The sequence below is a fragment of the Marmota marmota genome, unplaced genomic scaffold, assembly GCF_001458135.2.
Source record: "Marmota marmota marmota unplaced genomic scaffold, marMar, whole genome shotgun sequence".
Lineage (NCBI taxonomy): Eukaryota > Metazoa > Chordata > Mammalia > Rodentia > Sciuridae > Marmota > Marmota marmota.
Genome location: NW_026000016.1, coordinates 22,467,249 through 22,487,809, shown reverse-complemented (window position 1 = coordinate 22,487,809; position 20,561 = coordinate 22,467,249). Strand labels below are relative to the sequence as shown.

The following is a 20,561-nucleotide window of genomic DNA, read 5'->3' as shown; positions in this document are numbered from 1 at the left end:
CATCAGCCTCCTGAGCCACTGAGGTTATAGGCATGCACCACCCACACCTGGCTCCACTCAGTCTTTTTTTTCTTTTGGCCGTGCTGGGAATTGAACCCAGGGCCAGGCAAGCACTCTACCAACTGAGCTATATCCCCAGCCCTCCAGTCTTAAAAAAATGTCCAAAGAAAGTTGAATCCTAGGTAAATATATGAGATAAAAATTCAATACTTGATTCAAACCCATTTTGAAAAGTTAGTGAATGATAATGAAGATATACCCCAAGTAGATATACAGGCACACATATTTTAGGTTGCTGACATAGCTGATGAACTGAGAAAAAGCTTGGGAATGAAGCAACAATGCTTTAGATTGTTGTAGGCTGTTATGCTCTAAGCCCAGTGAATCATTAACATTTATTATTTTGAACTGATTGCTTCTCCTTTTCCATATGAAAGTTGGTGAAAACGCCACAGCATGATTCACAAGGGGTATTGACATCAACAGCTCTCCTTTAAAAAAAGTTTAAAACCAAAAATGTTGACATGAATATGTGACAGAAGAACTGCTATGTAAAGTAACATACACTGCTCCCAAGAACAAATAATACCTAGTTTCAGGCATTCCTTTGAACTAATAATGTTCTGTAATCATGCACCCTGAGCAAGGGCTATTCCTCAGTAGACAATTTAAAACAGACTGTCTCCATATATATCACAGAACACAGTCTGTTACTATAGGGAAACACTTTATAGCCTTACTTACTTACTTTCTTTTTGGTACTGGGGACTGAACCCAGTTGTGCTTAACCACTGAGCCACATCCCCAGCGCTTTTTATTTTTAGACATGGTCTAAGTTGCTTAGGGCAGTGCTAAGTTACCAAGGCTAGCTTTGAACTTGTGATCCTCCTGCCTCAGCCTCCTGAGCTGCTGGGATTATAGGCATGTGCCACCCACTCAGCTTAGTCCAGTTACTTTCACTAAGAAAAGTCGGTACTTCCCCTCTTTGCATCAAGTCTAGAAAATTTTAAATCTATTTTAACTCAGCAAGGTAACTCACAGCAAAAACTAATCAGCCAGAAAGTCTTTTTTTCCTCAACTTGATAAAGTGAAAAGATCATTTAAAACATTTATTCTTGTTCTACCCCAATGATGATATTGTACTAATGCTTCAAAGAGTAACTGTATTAATGAAACATCAACAAGTTACAGATAAACATTTTAATTGATTAAATATATTACTTTCAAGATCTTTTTGAAATCGCACTTGTACTGTACTAATCAACAGCCAAAGGCAATAAAAAAGTTTAAAACCAAAAATGTTGACATGAATATGTGACAGAAAAACTGCTATGTAAAGTAACATACACTGCTCCCAAGAACAAAATTTTTAGAAGATACTTCATCTTAATATGTGCAAGGACAAATCTGTAATCAAAGGCTGGAAGAAATATATATTAGTGCCTGCTTTTTAAAAGTTTATTTTACATTTTAAATACAGTATTTTTCTCATTTAAAAAAAAAAAAAAAAAAGCCAGGAAGTGCCTAACTCCATGGTTTTTATACCTATGTACATGAGAACTGTGGGACAGCCTAATAAATGCTCTGGATGTAACAGTATGGACACTGGGACTCTTGAATCAAACCTGGAAAACAAATTAAGCACTGCTTATGAGAAAATAATCCAGTTTCTGAACAAACAAAAGAGAACGAAGTTAGATACGTACAAAACTGGGTATTAAAAAACAAAGAAATGCAGTACAGAAAAACTCAAACAGCCTGTATGTAGTGAACTGTATTACTGCAGCTAATCAATGGAATCCCTCCTGTAAGAAGTGATTTATGACCTGAAACTTTAAAAATCTAACTCTTTCAGTAACAACATATAATAACAACATTAAGTGTCTATTGCCATCTTTGTCAGTTTTTGTCTATTCCACCATTCCTTATGAAAACAAGAATCTCTACATTTATCACTTACACAAATTTGAAGCAATTAATTCATATTTGTTTTCAGTAAGAAAAACAAAGATGTGTCTCTTCTCATCAATAAAGACATAATACAGATTAAAGTTAAAAAATTTAAGCATGGGCATTTCCAATTCCAATAAGTAATTTCAAATGGGAATCGTCTAGGATTTGTGCCTTAGTAACAAATGAAAAGAAAATGGACTGTATCTGGCAGTGACTTCCATATTAGTGCAATGGTACTCCCCAAATGCTGAATATTATTTAAATGACTTTACAGATTTTAATTCAGTAGGTTGCCAATTTGAGTTTACAAAATCCCTAACTGTATGTTTTGTGCAGAAAAGTTTTGAGATGCTCTATAAAGCCAAATCAAGAGAAAAACAAGTTTTGGCTTTGCTACTGATGTATGAATACCAAATGAAAAGAAAAAGCCTGAGAGTTTGCGGAGACTCACTAAGAAAGATGTTCTATCTATGTATCCTGATACTTCAATTATCTATTGGGTTTGAATATTCTAAATTTATGATTATCTCAGAAAATAATTCTCTGTAATATAACTCTGGAACTAAACAATCTGGGTAATTCAGAATAAGATCTAATGGACACAATTTCTTTTTTTACTAAAATCTGTGAGGTCTTGAGTTTTTAAATTTTAAAAAAAGCGACCTTCAATCAAAACCAGCTGCATTTGATGCAGACTATTAACATAAGCATTTCAAATCAGAGGGTACTGTTAAGTATGGGCTCCAAAAAAACACATGGAGTAGGCAGCAATGGACTAACCATCAGCCAGGTGGGGTCAACGGTGGGATGTTTTATTTTGAAGACTTTGAATATTTAACACGTAGCTCATGTAACTTCAGCATCCACTAGTGACTCTGCTGGTCAGCACCCAAGGGCTAGATGAGTCTGAGGAATCCCTTTTAACCCCAAAGTATTAAAGCTAAAGAGTCTCAAGGAAATCCCTTATTCCCAGCAAGAGTTCACAAATCATCAGACCAAAATCAACAGGGTAAACAATGACTCCAAAGCTCCACAAATGTCAAAAGAAATTCAATGCCATCTTCTGCCAACCCTAGATTCCAGACACTGTAACATTTTTATCTAGTATAATAGACTCTGTAGTAGACTGATTTTGACCTCCACAAAGAATAGGAGTTATCAAACTTGAGGAGATAGACTCCTCTCCCTGGATACTGGTGGCTGCCAGCATACACTTCCTCATGACAGTCCCGCCGGTACACAGGCACAATTTCATCCAGTAGAGGCTTATTGGAATTCTTTTTGGCTTTCTCTTCACAAGTGATGTTTTCTGTGAGAAAGAACAGGTAGGAACAAGTCAAAGAACAGATCCAGGAAAATCGTTTTTGCATCAAGCAATTAAATTCTATCCTTTCTTTGAGATATTGCTCGTTAGGAATACTCTTGCACGATTCTACAACTTATGTGCATGTGAGCATGTATTATTCATTCATTCATTCGTTCAAATACATGAGTAACCTGCTATGTACCAAGTACTGTTCTGGAACTTGGGAGCCCAGTGGTTGAACTTCGAGTAGCAATAACAACCTGCATACTATCCTTCTGTCTTACCACTGCTCCCATTTCTGGGCCCCATTTTTACCCTTCCATATCCATTCAATTCCAAATTCCTCCCCAATAGAAGGAACCCTGATCTTCTGAGTAAGACCAAAGAAATGTTGCTCTGATTTAATCCTTCCCCACAATATACGAGTCCTCCCCACTTTAAGGAGAAAGTAATTTATGAGGACTATTACTTTCTGTAAGTCCTAAATAGGAAGGGTAAAATTTCTAAAAACCATAATAAAGTGGTAGGCATTCTGAGATGCTCTACAAATTATTATTTTCAGTAGGCTTACTTAACCCAGAGATGATTCAAGTGGCAAAAAATGAGTTTTGATCATTGGTTTCTCCAGTGAAGTTCTCTGAACTGTAATGACATGAGGTTAGGAACCCACAGGAATGAGAAAATTATGCCAGCTCAAGTCTCAGTTGAGTATATTAAAATAAATGGCCTGAAGGAAAAGAGATGAAGGGAATATTCCTAATACAAGATTTTTATTTTTTTTAATGTAAATATATTCTATATTTATTTATTTATTTATTTATTTTTATAGAAGATTTTTAAAAAGTCTTTCAGGGTTATAACATGGCAGAGTGAGTTCTGGTGACATGAGTTAACTGGGTGATACTTGTCAATGTCCACCATCAGGAATTTAAAACAAGGAAAGTCTGAGAAACTTTCAGTCTAGAGAAATTTAAGGAAATAAAACTATAATGTGGCATCCTGGATTGGATCCTGGAACATTTAGGAAAGAACTAAAGATATCTGAATAAATATAGGCTTTAGATAATGGTAATATATCAATACTGAAATATAAAATAAATATACCATGGTCCAAGGTAAGATGTTAACAACGGGGGAAACTGGAAGCAGAATATACAGATGATATACAGCTGCTCTTTGTGCTACCTTTGCAAATTTTCTGTAAATGTAAAACTATTCTAAAATAAAAAGTTTTATTTAAAAAAACTAGATGGAACTCATATAAAAGTAGGTGCAAATCAAATTTGCTTTACCATAAAATACCTACAATCAAACATCTTTCAAGAGCAAAGGCGAAATACAAAATTCCTCAAAAAGGTGTTATACTATTGGCTATAAGGAGATTAAGGCAACAGATTGGTCCATTAATTCAAAATCCAATTTTGTTCAAATTCTGCAAAACTAAAGATTACTGGGATAGATGAACAATGTACCTTTCACCAAAACCTTGGGACCTAGAAACAGTATAAGAAAAAGGAGAATTGCCCAAAGGATGGGTAACTATCCATGCTTCCTCACAGAAAATAAATTATCTACCTTTAAGACCTAACCAAACCAACCAATCACCAAATAAAAACTGGGCTCATTTTCTACTGAAATCAAGCCAAAAGAACTCTAAATGAATGTTATGAACATGACACAGTGCAGCCTACAAACGCAGTTCATGAGCTGAATCTTCAAATGGGGTAGTTATGCCCATTCCTAGTGAACAATTCTTGGGAGCAATAAACTCTCAATGTTGTTCTTGTTAATATAGAGGTTCTGATGGGTGATATTAACTGTAAATTATTTTATGATTAAGAATGGCACAAGGGGGCTGGGGATGTGGCTCAAGCGGTAGCGTGCTTGCCTGGCATGCGTGTGGCCCGGGTTCGATCCTCAGCACCACATACAAACAAAGATGTTGTGTCTGCCGAAAACTAAAAAATAAACATTAAAAAAAATTCTCTCTCTCCCCCTCCCTCTCCTCTCTCTCTTAAAAAAAAAAAATTAAAAAAAAAGAATGGCACAAGGGTAGGTAATACCATCTCCCCTGGGAGGGACATATATTAAAGCTAGAGCTGAAGATATCAAAGTCCTCACCTTTGGAAGTGATCTCTTTTTAGAAGCTCCCTACAGGCAGGACAGGAGAAATGCATTACCTTAACCTTAAAACTTCTAAATAGAACTTTTTTTTTTTTTTCCCCCAGTGCTGGGAATTGAACCCATGTCCTCCCACATACAAAGCATGAGTTCTACTACTGAGCCACACCCTCCTCACCTCTTTTTTTTTTTTTTCACCTTTGTATATTTGTTCTTTTTGGCCAGTTGGCAGTATTTATAGGCAACATTTTACCTTGCTAGTGGTACTTAGGAATAAAGGCTGGTGAGAACAAAATGCCATGTAAGACAAAGCAGCACACGAGTCCACACTTATCAGCCCAAATATGGACCTGTGATGTAATAAAGGATTTCAAATCTGTTTCTAGGAAGAGAATCAATTTGGAAGATATACCCTAATTCTGGGGACACTAATGGTACATACAGACAATGGTACGAAATAAAAATTCTTTGGAGCTAAAATACTGATTACTATTAAATATTAACTGTGAAACTGAATGTTAAACCTAATTTCAAGAAATGCTATGGCATACATGCTGTGTGTTTCATGACCGTTACATGACTTCAGGGGCTCCAGAGTGCAGCATGGTGTGGCTATATGATTAAATAATCATCTACCGGGGCTGGGGACATGGCTCAAGCGGTAGCACACTCGCCTGGCATGCATGCGGCCCGGGTTCGATCCTCAGCACCACATACAAAAAAAAACAAAGATGTTGTGTCCGCCGAAAACTAAAAAATAAATATTAAAAAAAAAATTCTCTCTCTCTCTCTCTAAAAAATAAATAAATAAATAAATCATTATCATCATCTACCGCTAAAGCTGACTGAACTTCATGGTCACTCCATGTACTTCCAGGAATCTCTTTAAATTTATCCCAATATAATTCCTGTCAAACATTACCAACTCTCTTCAAGAACAAGCACTCTGTTTACAAGTCACCTAAGGTCATTTACTCCTAGAGAACTGAGACATGATGCTTTTCCATCCTGACAGTTTGAATACCCTTCTCGATCACTCCCAATCAAATCAATAAACAAATAAGCCTTTACTAGGTATATATAAAAGCCTCAAGCTCAAACTTTATTTTTTATTTTTTGTGGTACCTGGGATTGAACCCAGGGGTGCATAACCATTGAGCCACCTCCAGCCCTTTTCATGTTTTATTTTGAGACGGGTTCACTGAGTTGCTTAGAGCATTGCTAAACTGCTGAAGCTAGCTTTGAACTCATGATCCTCCTGCCTCAGCCTCCCAAACCACCAGGATTAGAAGTGTGAGCCTCTGTACCCAGCTCAAGCTCAAACTTTTCTAGGTAACAAAATTAAGAAGACCACCTTCTCAAAATACAATACACTGTATAATCTGCTTCCTACAGCAAGGTAGGTTAGATAGCCCTTAAAAACACCTGATTTTGTCTATATACTCAGTTATGCTCTAGTAAATTAGTGGTTTCCAAAGGGAAGAACAATTGAAAAAATTTTTTAGATAGGATGTTCTAGAGAATTTCTGAATTCTCATTAAAAAAATTTAGAATAATGACCTAAAAACCTATTAACAAAAATATAAATTTTTACTTGCCCCTTTAAAATTTTTCAAACTGGAGGTCAGTGGTGTATACTTGTAGCCCCAGCTAAATAGGAGGCTGAAGCAGGTAGATCACCTGAGCCCAGGAGTTTAAGATCAGCCTGGGCAACACAGCAACACATTGTTAAATAATTTTTAACAATGTTCAAAGTTATCTCACATCTTTAGCTTTTCAACACACAAGGCTAGAAATAAAACAGTATCTAAAAAGCAGTAAAACAGTTAACTGCCAAACAGACATTCCTGGTATTTAGAAAAACTTACGTTCAGACCCTGATCTCCTATAAGAGGATGGCATCTCTCATAGCCTCTTAGTCAAGGTACCACTAATAAAGAGATTGTTTCCTGAGCATGAAGTATTAATCATGAAGCATAAGGCTGACAGATATAGGAATATGTATCATTTTTGCCAACAAACAAACGGCAGCTACTGAATATGGACCAATGGCTCCACCAACCTTCTTCCTCCTCATCATCATCACTGGACTCGCTGACATGCACGCTGACAGCAGTGTTTGGAGAGTCTGTCCATTCAAAATACACCCCAAACCCAATGTCATAATTGTCTGTAGCAAATTCCCAAAAGAGATATGATCCTTCTTCATGGGTGGGGACTCGAACAGTGACAACTTCTCCTCGGCCCACTGTAATCACAGAATCCGCATCCTGCCGAATCTTCTCTTTAAAGTCTTTGATCTGGGGTCGGGTCCACATGGATGGAGCTGCTATTACTGGAAGAGATTCTAAAGGCAACAGGAATTACAAAAGCTAAAGAGAAAAAGGCTTCACCCTCCAGGTAGCAATATTTGCATAGAGCCACCTGCCTAAGGCACTCAGGCACCTAGTACAGTATGGTATAGGGGGAGGGGAATATAAAAGCCTCTTCATGGAAGTTTCTCGGCAAGTTAATTATTACATTCATTTAACAAGGTCACAAATACTCAGAGGTCAACATACTACTTCAAATAACAAATGGAATCCACATCTTGGAAGTGATTTTTTTTTTAACCCTCTAATTACATAGGAGGACTTAAGAAAACTTTTGGAAACTCCTTAACTGGACCTACGGGAAAAATCTAGCAAGGAAGAAAGATCTGGAACTTGGAATAAATTATGACTTCAGTCATCTCTCGAAAAAAGCACTGATCTGACCCAAAATTGGAGGGGCTTTTCTGAAGGCGTTCAAAGGAATAAAAAATGTGGACAAAAATACAACCACTGGATGGGGCTGGGGATGTGGCTCAAGCGGTAGCGCGCTTGCCTGGCATGCGTGGGGAACTGGGTTCGATCCTTAGCACCACATAAAAAATAAAATAAAATAAAGATGTTGTGTTCACCAAAAACTAAAAAAATAAATATTAAAAAATTCTCTCTCTCTCTCTCTCTTAAATAGAACCACTAGGGATTGAGAAAAGTCTTATTACTGAGAAGTATGTATGTGCACTAGACCACTCAGCAGGTTTTCCAGAATTAGTCACTGGCATAAACTCTTGATAAGAAAAAAAGTGGGGGGAGGGTAAACCAAACACCTCAAGGTACTTTCTTTTAAAAAAATATTCATTTTTTAGTTTTAAGTGGACACAATATGTTTATTTTACATTTCTGTGGTGCTAAGGATCGAACTTAGTGCTTCAAGCGTGCTAGGTGAGCACTCTATCACTGAGCCACAACCCCAGCCCCTCAAGGTACTTTCTAAAGCTTCTTAGGAACCACACCATCACCCCCAACCCACTGAAACACTCTTCCCTCTTACTTAACTCCTATCCTTGCTTCAGATCTGTCAGCCCAATTGTCCCTTCCTCAGGAAAGCCTCTAGTGAGGTCAAAAAGAACACTAAAATGCACCTTTTTCTCCTTCGTATCACTTATTATAATGTTACAATTTACGTTTTATGTATGTTGTCACGCCACCTTTCTCCTAGCACTCAGAGAACCTTCAACCAATTGCTGAATGAATGAACAAGCTGCCCGTGGAAAGCTAGTATAGTTTAGAAAATGCTGTTAAAAATGTTGTAATATACAGTAGCCAGCCTCCAAATGGCCCTTAGTGATCCTCATCTGATTTTTCATGCACTTTCAAGGTCTCCACCTCTACACACATTAGGGGTGGCAAGTGTGGCCAACAAAATATGGTTATAGTACTGATACATCACTTCCAAAGTCAGAGCATAAAAGACCCTGCCACTTCTGTCTTGTTTTCTTTTAAATAATGTACTTTGGGAGAAGTCAGTCACTGTGCTGAGGACACTGAAGAGGCTTCCTGGGACCAGGAACTGAGACCTCCTGCCAATAGCTAGCAACAACTTGCCAGCCATGTGTGAAAAGCATTTCTGAAACAGATTCTCTGGTCTGAGGCAAGTCTTCGCACGACAGACCTAGCCAACATCTTGACTACATACAACCTCTTGACAGACAGAGGGCCAGAACCATTCAGATGAACTGCTCCTGAATTTCTGACCCCCAGAAACTGTGCCACATAAGAACTATTTACTGTTACTTTTCTTTCTTTTAGTACTGAGGTACTTCTGAACCCAGGAGTGCTTTTCCACAAAGCCACATCTTCAGTCCTTTTTATTTTTTTGAGACAGGGTCTCTCTCTCACTTATTTGCTTAGGGTCTCACTAAATTGCCTCAAACTTGTGATCCTCTTGCCTCAGCCTCCTGAGTTGTCGGGACTGCAGACATGTGCCACACAGGCTGGCTGTTTATTGTTATTTTAAGCTGCTAAATTTGGGTGCAATGTGTTACATAGCATTAAATACTTGACATTAACTGTCCAAAACACATTTGATTTGCTCTTCTACACTACTCTAAGGATCACCAGAAGCATCAATTCAAACTCACAAGAGTGAAAAAGCGCTCCACTCTCAAAATATTTAATTGCTCTCAAAAGCTTGTTAGCATGTCTTCCTCATTTTTCCTTTTCATGGGATCTGAATTAGGACACCTGAATTAGAACACATGGGTGGAGGAATGCACATGGTGAACCATACCTTTTGGTCCATTCTCCAAGGCTTCTTCTGCAGCTTCTGGCTCAAGTTCTTTTTCAGAGTTGTCAGTGTGAGTTTTAGCCTGTCCATTAACTGACATCATATCACTTGGAACAGATGCATTCACTTTTGATGATGTAGATAATGAAGCTCCAGCTACTACTTCCTGTTGTTTCTGTAATGCTGCCTATGAATTAAGAGAAAGTAAAGATACACTGACCAGGAAGGCTAATAAATGGAATATCTGCCCTGGAGTATATTTTCCATGCTTGTGCCCTACCAAAGCATTCTACCCCAAGAAATTACCAATAAACTTTTATCAGTTTTTATCCTATCTGTAAAGAATATTAGTTGTATAATACCAACTGATAGCTAAAAATGATAAAAATGATCATGGACGACAAAACATTATAACTGAGGATCACATTTCCTGATCTGAGCATCATTAGAAAAATTAACAAGGAAAAATTGAAATAGGTAGAAACAATCAACCCCAAATAAAACTATTCCAGCTAAAAATTGAAAAGAATAACTTTTTTGTGTTTGTGTGTGGTATCAGGGATTGAATACAGGGATGCTCTACCACTAAGCTATACCCCTATCCCTTATTATTTTTCTTGAGACAGAGTCTTGCTAAGGTGCCCAGGCTGGCCTCAAACTTCAATCCTCCTGCCTCAGTCTCCAGAGTTGATGGGATTACAAGTGTGTGCTACTACTTACTACAGTGGCCTGGCTCAGTAACATGTCTTCTTAAAATTGATTTTAAAAAATCTTTTCGTAAAATTCAATTACATAAAATTTGAATTAGGAAAATTATACCATGTAGAAACTAGTGGTCACAGGAGAAAATTCACAAAAAAATTCTAACTGGTAAAATCTGATGCAAGCCCCTAATGTAACCAATAATCTATAAGGACTATTTTGACATGGATAAAACATCAGTAAATTGTATCTTCATGGAAAAACTGACATCCTTAAATTTAAAACTGTCATGTTGTAAAAATTATATTGATCTAAGAATTAAATAGGTTTATAAATGGAAGTTTGAAGTAAAAATATTTTCAATGAAAACTTGGCAGTTTTCATAATTAGGATAAAAAATGTATAAAATACAAAATCGAAATGTTCTCTGAATGAAAATGGGAGAATAAGAAGTAACTTTTGCCCAGATGACAATTAAGGGACATTTCTCTTCTAAATCAAGATGGAGTAATATTACTTGGGAGATGGAGACAGGAGGATGACAAGTCTGAGGCCAGTCTGCGAAACACCACAAGACCTTATTTCAAAATGAAAAATAAAAAGGGCTGGGGATATAACTAAGTAGTAGAACATTTGCCTAACACATGTGAGACCCTGGGGTTCAATCCCCAGTACTACAAAAAAATAAATTAACAGCAACAATAGTGCTATTGAAATATCTATGTAATTATCTAACAACTTTGGGGAACTTTAAACTGAATTTACATAGAAAAGTGCACAGATAATAAATTATACAGCTCGATCAATCTTCATAAATCAAACATATTCATGCAACCAACACCCAGATCAAGACATTATTTGCATCTTAGAATCCTTCCGGGTTCCCTTTTTACAGATACCTATTCCAAAGACCAACAACTATTTTGACTTACAATACTTAATTTGCTTTGTCTATTTTTAAACTTTATATAATTATATCTGTTTTTCACTCAACATTACTTCTGTTAAGGTTCATCTATAAAGTCATAAATACTTGTAAATTGTTGTTTGCATTGCTCTAGGATAGTTCACTGTGAAAATATACAATTTATTTACCCTTCCTACTGCTGATGAGCACTTGGGCATGTAAGTACTTTGCAAACTAAAAAACTAAGTCACAAGTAAGCATATTGTGTTCACTGCAATTAAAAATATATAAGTATACACAAACATATATACACACAGGTGTGTGTATGTATGTATATTTATATATGAGAGAACTTTATAATGCCATGGTTTAGGGATAACATTTATTTTATACACATTTCAAATAATGTATCATTTACAAGCCAATTATTTAAAGGGACAGCAACATCTTTCTCTGTTTCTAGCACTGGTAGGCTAGTAATACACTGAGGGTTTTAATTTAAAACACCCCTTCCTAAGACCTGGATTCTCGATAATCTCCATGTTAGTCTTTCAGAAAGAGTACCAGCATCCAGAAAAAGTATATACAACCAAAACAAGTCAGTATGCTCAGAACATTGACTGCATGACAGGAAAGAAAAAAAAAAAAAAAATATATATATATATATATATATATATTTTTTTTTTTAAGGTCCTGTGCAAATATCCCCTTTTTATGACTCTCTTATACACTCAGAAGTTTAAAAAAGCATAGAAAGATAAAGGAAAAGGGCTGGGGTTGTGGCTCCATGGTAGAGCACTTGCCTACAAGTGTGAGGCACTGGGTTCGGTCCTCAGCACCACATAAATAAATAAATAAATAAATAAATAAATAAGAAAGAAAGAAAGAAAGACGTAGCAAGACACCCATTTATGTAACCATACCTGAAGGTTAACAAGTGTTCCCATCCTGTCATTTTGCTTGATGTTATATAAGGATTAATACTTTACATGGGCAAAGTTCCCTTTGTTTCTTCCCCTCATGCAAAATTTATTGGCAGGCTGGATAAAGTGATGCACAGCTCTAATCCAGCAACTTGGGAGGCTGAGGCAGAAGGATCTCAAGTTCAAGGCCAGCCTGGACAACTTACCAAGAGTTACATCTTGTCTCAAAATAAAAAATATAAAGGGTTGGGGATGTGGTGGCTCAGTGGTAGAATACCCCAGGGTTCTCAGGGGGTGGGTGGGGTGGGTGTTTTAACTGACAACTCTTAAAAAAGAACTTGGGTAGCAATGAAACTGAAAACCTCCTTTAAGGCTCAATTCTGGCCCTATTTATCATAACTGTTCCCAGAGGCAACCAATTTATTAGATAAACTGAGTGTGATCATTCTAATCCCAATTGTGACTTTCTGTTTCCAAGACTGCCCTTGGATTTGCCTAGACTGCATTTCTCCTAATTGACAGCAACCCATAAAGAGTATAGTGTATATGAGTTATCCTACTAAAAACTATCTCAACATCTATCCAAGAAGCAGAAAAAGGAAAGCAATATGCTAAAGCAGAAACGGGCTACAGAGGACAGAAAAACATTCCTCAAAAACATTGTTTATTATCTTAAGCTCTGGTTTACTATCTTTTTCCTCCTCTATGGATTATTCAAAACAGGGGTGGGGGTGCAGTTTTTTAGATAACATACATCTTCAAGGAATTTAAAAACAGCCTGTCAAAAACAACAAAAATGGGCTGGGATTGTGGCTCAGCGGTAGAGCACTCGCCTAGCTCAGGTGAGACCAGGGTTCGATCTTCAGCACCACATAAAAATAGAGGCATTGTGTGGTGTCCATCTACACCTAAAAAATAAATATTAAAATTTTTTTTTAAATTACCTCATGTAATAAGAAATGCCACGTACCTATAATCTAAAGCTTTTCTTCATTCAGTTTTTTTGACAGGTGGTAAGTACTTTATAAATGAAAATTAAATACACTAACACAGTTAAGTTTAAGGAAGTTTAAGTTTAAGGAAGCATTTTATGCCTCTGCAAAGGTAAAAAATCACCATCTTCCATACACACAAAATAACTATTTTCTTACTTTATTTCTCTTATAGCCCTGAGAGGTTGGTAGGATAGGAAACTTGATTCTGTATTCTATTTTTATAGAATAGGATAAAAGGCAGAAAATCAGAGCAGTAATAACATGTCTGATAACAAGATGAAGACAAAGCCAGGATAAGAATCCAAGTGTTACCAGACACCCCCTAGGCCCACGTTCTTTTACCTAAACCACTTTCCTCCGAGGTAAAACAAAATACTTAACATTAAACAGGGATGAGAGGTGGGAGGGAAAGGGAGAGAGAAGGGAAATTGCATGGAAATGGAAGGAGACCCTCAGGGTTATACAAAATTACATACAAGAGGAAGTGAGGGGAAAGGGAAAAATAATACAAGGGGGAGAAATGAATGACAGTAGAGGGGGTAGAGAGAGAAGAGGGGAGGGGAGGGGGGATAGTAGAGGATAGGAAAGGCAGGAGAATACAACAGACACTAGTATGGCAATATGTAAATCAATGGATGTGTAACTGACGTGATTCTGCAATATGTATACGGGGTAAAAATGGGAGTTCATAACCCACATGAATCAAAGTGTGAAATATGATATATCAAGAACTATGTAATGTTTTGAACAACCAACAATAAAAATTTAAAAAAAAAAATCAAGGCATTTGCAGGTAAATGGATGGCTTTAGAGAAGATAATGCTAAGTGAAGTTAGCCAATCCCAACAAAACAAATGCCAAATGTTTTCTCTGATATAAGGAGGCTGAATCATTGTTGGGTAGGGAGGGGAAGCATGGGAGGAATAGATGAATTCTAGATAGGGCAGAGGGGTGGGAGGGAAATGGAGGGGGCAGAGGATTAGCAAGGATGGTGGAATATGATGGACATCATTATCCAAAGTACATGTATGAAGATACGAATTGGTGTGAACATACTTTATATACAACCAGAGATATGAAAAGTTGTACTGAATATGTGTAATAAGAATTGTAATGCATTCTGCTGTCATTTGTTTTTTAAAAATCAATAAAAAAAGAAAATGTGAAAAAAAAAAAATACTTAGGGGTAGGGAGTTGGAGGAAGTACACAAATGTGTTGTCATGAGCACTACCATGGATTTAATATAGCTATACAGATCCCGCCTATGGCCCTAAGGGAATCCTCTTTCTGGAAATTTCTGGCCTCTGGCAGTGCTCTTCCTGAAGGATGTCCTTGAATTAAGGCTAGCTACCAGGTCCTTATGGTTTCAGGACAACTATTAGGGTCTACACCAGATTCATTTTAATAACACTTGGCCCATACAACTCCCAAATACCCTTATGACATTATAATAGTGGTCTCATCATTTGTTGCTTCAAAATAATTTATTTTCTCTCATAACTGCCAGTGCAATGCTGAAGTCTGACTAAAAGATCACCTAAAAGTTATTTTATACCTTAGAGGCTAACTAATGCAAAAAATTCATTGGTATCTGTTAAAAAAGAAATTTGGTTCCAATGAAATTAAATATCTTCTCTAAGGCTGAATTCTGGGGTTGTCTATCGTACCTGTTGCTGTGCAAGCTGGACTTGATACAACTGCTGCATATACTGCTGATAGTGTTGCTCCTGCAACTGGCGGATGAGAATTTGCTGTTGTTCGTAGTTCCCTGGATACTGTTGGGCTGCATACTGCTGGAACTGCACGGCAGTCTGGGAGTTTAAAGCTGCCATTATCTGCTGCCTAAAAACATTAAAAAATATAGACTAGTCTGACTACAGGAGATTTTGTTCATGACAAAATAAAAATGTCATTATTATTTATTTTTTAGTTCATAACTCTTAAAAGTGACTAAGCTAGTAATGTATATCAATCACCAAATATCCCAGCCCCAGAAGAAATATTTAAGAAAATAAATCTGGCCTCTCATTTTTCACCTAAGATTTTTCATGGCAAATTTGGGATGGAGAAGTACATCATCACCATCACCATCACCATAATTATACTAACATTTACTGTGCCCTTACTATGTGCCACGTAGTGTTCGAGGAACTTAGATGTACTAATCCATTTAGTTCTCATAACAACCCTAGGAGAATGTTAGGTAACTTGACTGAGATTCTATTGCAGGTAGCTGCCAGAGCCAGGATTCAAATCCAGACAGTCTGGCTCCATAGACTATACTAATTCACCATTATGCTGTAATTTAATGGACTATCACTTGGGCAGAGATACTGGATATGACTTCTCTACCTAAAAACATGACAAATAATAGTACAAAGGCAGAAGAATAGTTGAAAGATGTTATTTACCCCTGACAAGGATAAATTTAAAAATCTAAGGGTCTGTAGCATTTAATTTAAAGCTGCCTTTATTAAAGGAAAAACACTAATAATAGTATCAGGGCATACTTGGTCTATAGATACCAATTTCTATAAACTCTTACAATTCTATTTTCTTTCATAGAGAAACCACATGCTTTATAACTAGGTTATGTGATCATTTAACAGAATACCTTAAAGCCATTCATTGAGAAACAGATAAACAGGGGATGGGGTTGTGGCTCAGTGGTATAGCGCTTGCCTAGCACTGGGTTCGATCTTCAGGTCACAAAAAAATAAATAAAGATATTGTGTCCATCTACAACTTAAAAAAAAAAAAAAAGAAGAAGAAGAAGAAGAAGAGAGAAAGAAAGAAAGAAACAGATAACAAAACAAAAATCTCATAGAATCCTAAATAGAGCATAACACTGGCCAACCTAGGGCACTCTACCCCATCCCCTAAAAGAGCAGCATTTAATCTCTCTCCAAAGTAGAATGAGGCCCTGGATCAGTTTGAGACTAGCACTGAAGTTTTTTCTGACAAACTACCTGGTAATAATAGGGAGAAAGTAATGGACCCTTATGTTATCTGGTTTGACCTATATACCATGCCAGCCCTGGAACCTCAGGCCTTCTCCCACAGTGTTTAATATGTACTAATCACTTCCTTCTTGTACTTACATCTCCCTTTTGAAGAATCGATTCCTTCTGAGATAATTGCCCTCACAGCTCTTACTGAATACGAAATAGTTTCAGCCTCCAAGTCCTGTAATAGTAACTAGGGATGGACCCCAGATACATACAGTGGATCAACTAGTGTCTGTCCTCAGAATTTTTACTGGGTATCACAGATTACAGTCAGTCTACTAGACACAGGGAAAAATTAATCACAAAAATCCAAGTCGGGATAACCTTGCATATGCCAGAGCAGAGTGACACTTTGCATGCATCAGGAAGAATGAAACAGAAACACAAGCTGAGAAGTAGACAAGAGGTCATGTGGATCCAGAGACGAACAGAGCAACCAGGCAACCTCAAGTTCCTACGTCTAGTCTCTGGGTTTTGCAAGCTAATAACAAATCCTTCCAATATATTCTCTGATAAAAGATCACTGGTAAAAATGAAAAATAGCTAGTATTAGTCACACAAATTGCAGAATTATTCTAAGACACACAATGGTAAAAACTCAGGTAACAACAGTATGGTAGCCCATTTTTCATTTTTAAATATAAGCTATACAACAAGCTTACTTTTGCTGCTCTAACCGAAGCCTTTCTTCTTCTATTCGCCTCCTTTCTTCTTCCTCCCGTCTAAGCCTTTCCTCTTCTTCTCGCCTACGTTTTTCTTCCTCTTTTTGTAGACGCTCCCTTTCTTCCTCTTCACGGCGCCTTCGCTCCTCCTCCTCCTTCCTAAAAGACCAGAGAGAATGAACCCCACATAATAAGTCTTGCTTAAAAATCAATGAAATTTAATCTCCCAGTAAAAATTGACAACCTACCTATCTATCTACCCATCCTTTCATCCATTTTTGGAGTAGGAATTGAGCCCAGATGTGCTCTCTCATTGAGTTACATCCCTAGCCCTTTTTATTCTGATATAGGTCCCATCTAACCTGGCCTCAAACTTGAGGATCCTCCTGCCTCAATCTCCCAAATCACTGGGATTACAGGCACATACCACCCAAGCCGAGTGAAACAATCTCTTTAGAGAATGATGCAACAATCCCCATCAAAATATAAATCACATACACTTCGCTAGTAGAATCTTACATTATGAAGTGAATCTAACAATATACAAGATCGAATCAAGAATAATTATTGCTGCCAGGTATGGTGGCGCATGCCTATAATCCCAGAGATTCAGGAGACACAAAAGGATCATAAATTCAAGGACAGCCTTAATAACTTAGTAAGACCCTGTATCAAAATTAAAACTTAGAACAGGATGGGGATATAACTCAGTGGTAAAACACCTTTGGGTTCAATCCCCAGTACTGTGGAGGGTGAGAGGGGAGATTAGAAAGAGAGGTGTCCATCAATAAGGTACTACTTAAATGATGACATATATCCTAAAGGATCCCCTTTGATATATACTATTAGTACTAAATGCTTTTCCTTCATAATTCTTGCTGTAGTTGTAATGAAACTTGTATGACAAAATTTAGCAATACTTCTGATTTACCCATTAAAATATATATTCCACAAGGATGAGGATGTAGCCCAGTGGTAGAGTTCTTGCCTAGCACATACAAAGCCCTGAATTTAGCTTCCAGTACAAAAATATACATGCTCCATAAGGACAAAGACTACCTATCTTACACCACTACATCCTTGGGGCTCAGCACAATGCTGGAAAGCACTCAACAAATTCATATATATCGTGTGTGAGGCCCTGGGTTCAATCCTCAGCACTACAAAAAACAAACGTATATCTCTGAAATCTACCCAAAATGTTAACATGAATAAATAACTTTTGACAATACTTAAGAGATATACAATAATTATTATTAAAATAAGAACTTAAAAAGCAATGAATAGGGGACTGGGGTTGTAGCTCAGTGGTAGAGTGCTTACCTAGCACGTTTGAGGCACTAGGTTCAATCCTCAGCACCACATAAAAATAAATAAATAAAATAAAGGTATTGTGTGCATCTACAACTGAACAAAAAAAAAATTTTAAAGCAAAGCATATATATTTTCAAGGACACTGTAGCTATACCTCACTGATCCAACATTACTACACAATGGACTTGTAGTACATAAATCAATTTTCTAGTTAAAGCAATCTTATTCCATTCTTGTAAGAATAAAAACTTTTCTTTTGGATTAAAAAATTATATCATACTTTGCATAAGTAGCTTTTGAAATTGTAATTAAGCTCTTAAACAGGAATAAAGTACATCTGATGCTCTGCCTCTTGATAACTCTGGGTTATGACTACAAACATGAAAGTAGTACTGTGTCACATTTTTTTTTTTTTTTTTAAATTTCGGCGGACACAACAACATCTTTGTTTGTATGTGGTGCTGAGGATCGAACCCGGGCCATACACGTCAGGCAAGCGCGCTACTGCTTGAGCCACATCCCCAGCCCCTGTGTCACAATTTTTGATAGAAAAATTCACCTTGATATTAAATATCCTCTGACTGGCAAGCTTTTGTAATTCTTTTGTCTATTTTCATTTTTTCCCCCTTACTTTTAGGCTATTTCCTCCTGCTATTTCTAGTCCAGGTTAAGGTAGGAAACCAGAGAATCAATTGTTTCTAAAGTATAATGTAATCTGGCTTCACCGAATAATCTTAATTATCTAGAATTTTAAAAAGTCAAAGTTGTTGTAAAAATAGAACTTCTAGGGGCTGGGACCCTGTGTTCCATCCTCAGCACCACATAAAAATAAATAAATAAATAAATAAACATTTTTAAAAAATAGAACTTCTAGATAAACAAGGTGCTAATTATAATTGTAATTTACAACAGAGAATCCCTAAAACATAAACAGCACATTCTGCAACTCCTTCTCCAAACCCTGGAAATAATGAATAAGCCATCTTGGAGACAAAGCCAATATATATGATTACATAAAGTCTAGCATGTAGCAGTTGAAGAACATGAAATGGAATATGAATATTCTAAAAGCTCATGGAAGACAGTAGCAAAGGGTATATAGACCTAAGGTTAAGGAGAAAGTCGTGGTTGAGTTTATGACGGAGTTTATAGTTTAAAAAGACAAAAGAAATGTTGCCGTGATGGATGGGAAGTAACTTAAAAGATATAGCCAGAAGGAAGCAGCACCCTTCAAAACTCAGGCATAAATACATGTTCACATAAAGAAATTTGAACAACTGCCATTAAAATTGGGACTGACGGGAAGACACTTGGAAAGATACTCCATAAAACAAAAGTATCAGCATATTGGCTATACAAGGGTAAAATACGTTCCATGCTCTCAAATGTCACCTTTTTTTTTCTTGCTCTTCCTTCTCTATTTTGTGGGATGCAACATACGTTGAAAAGAGATGGCAACACCTATTTAAGAGCTTGACAAACTCTATCATGGCATCTTCTTTAGACATGTTTCCCAGGGCCGCCCATTCTCTCCTATAAAGAATAATAAGAAAAGTTACCTCCCCTTAACAGAATAAGAGCTTGATTTAATTTAAACCGCAATGTGAAAATTTTTCAATTATAACTAAAAGAATGATTCTAACGTAAGCAAAAGGTTCAAAACTCCCAAGTTTCAACTCATGTATTGACTTAATAAATTATGCCACAATCTAAAATTTAACTTCATTGCTGTTAATTTCCATATGATGAAAAGTTGTCTATATTTTGTTTTCCTTATATCGTATTTTAGCCTTAACTGAACAAAATACTTTGTGTATTCTTTTCTGGCACAACTCAATAAAGGAATCAATTACTATGTATTATAAAGAACTGTTTTTAATATTTAGGAAGAGGCAAATGAAATTGTACTTGTCTTATGTTCATAATCAGATAAGAAAACATTAATATTTAGCCATAAACATCTCTAAGCCAAAAAGTAGAATTAATATCTGAGGACTCCAGAAGCTGCAAGCAAAAATGCTTCAGGTCTTAAACTAAAGACCAATTATTTACATCTTAAACAATTTACATTGTATT

General features: G+C 36.6%; 1 protein-coding gene across 1 annotated transcript in view; it reads right to left on the bottom strand.

The window, feature by feature from the left end:
• Nucleotides 1-1,185: 1,185 nt before the first annotated feature.
• Acbd3 (acyl-CoA binding domain containing 3) overlaps nt 1,186-20,561 on the bottom strand; it is a 36,289-nt gene continuing 16,913 nt past the window's right edge. Inside the window, exons 3-8 of the mRNA XM_015483583.2 lie at nt 19,878-20,018; nt 17,172-17,330; nt 15,169-15,343; nt 9,977-10,160; nt 7,443-7,727; nt 1,186-3,262 (exon numbers count right to left, since the gene is read on the bottom strand). Of these exons, the coding sequence (XP_015339069.1) occupies nt 3,051-3,262; nt 7,443-7,727; nt 9,977-10,160; nt 15,169-15,343; nt 17,172-17,330; nt 19,878-20,018 (1,156 nt within the window). The 3' untranslated portion in view covers nt 1,186-3,050. The remainder of the gene's footprint in view (nt 3,263-7,442; nt 7,728-9,976; nt 10,161-15,168; nt 15,344-17,171; nt 17,331-19,877; nt 20,019-20,561) is intronic.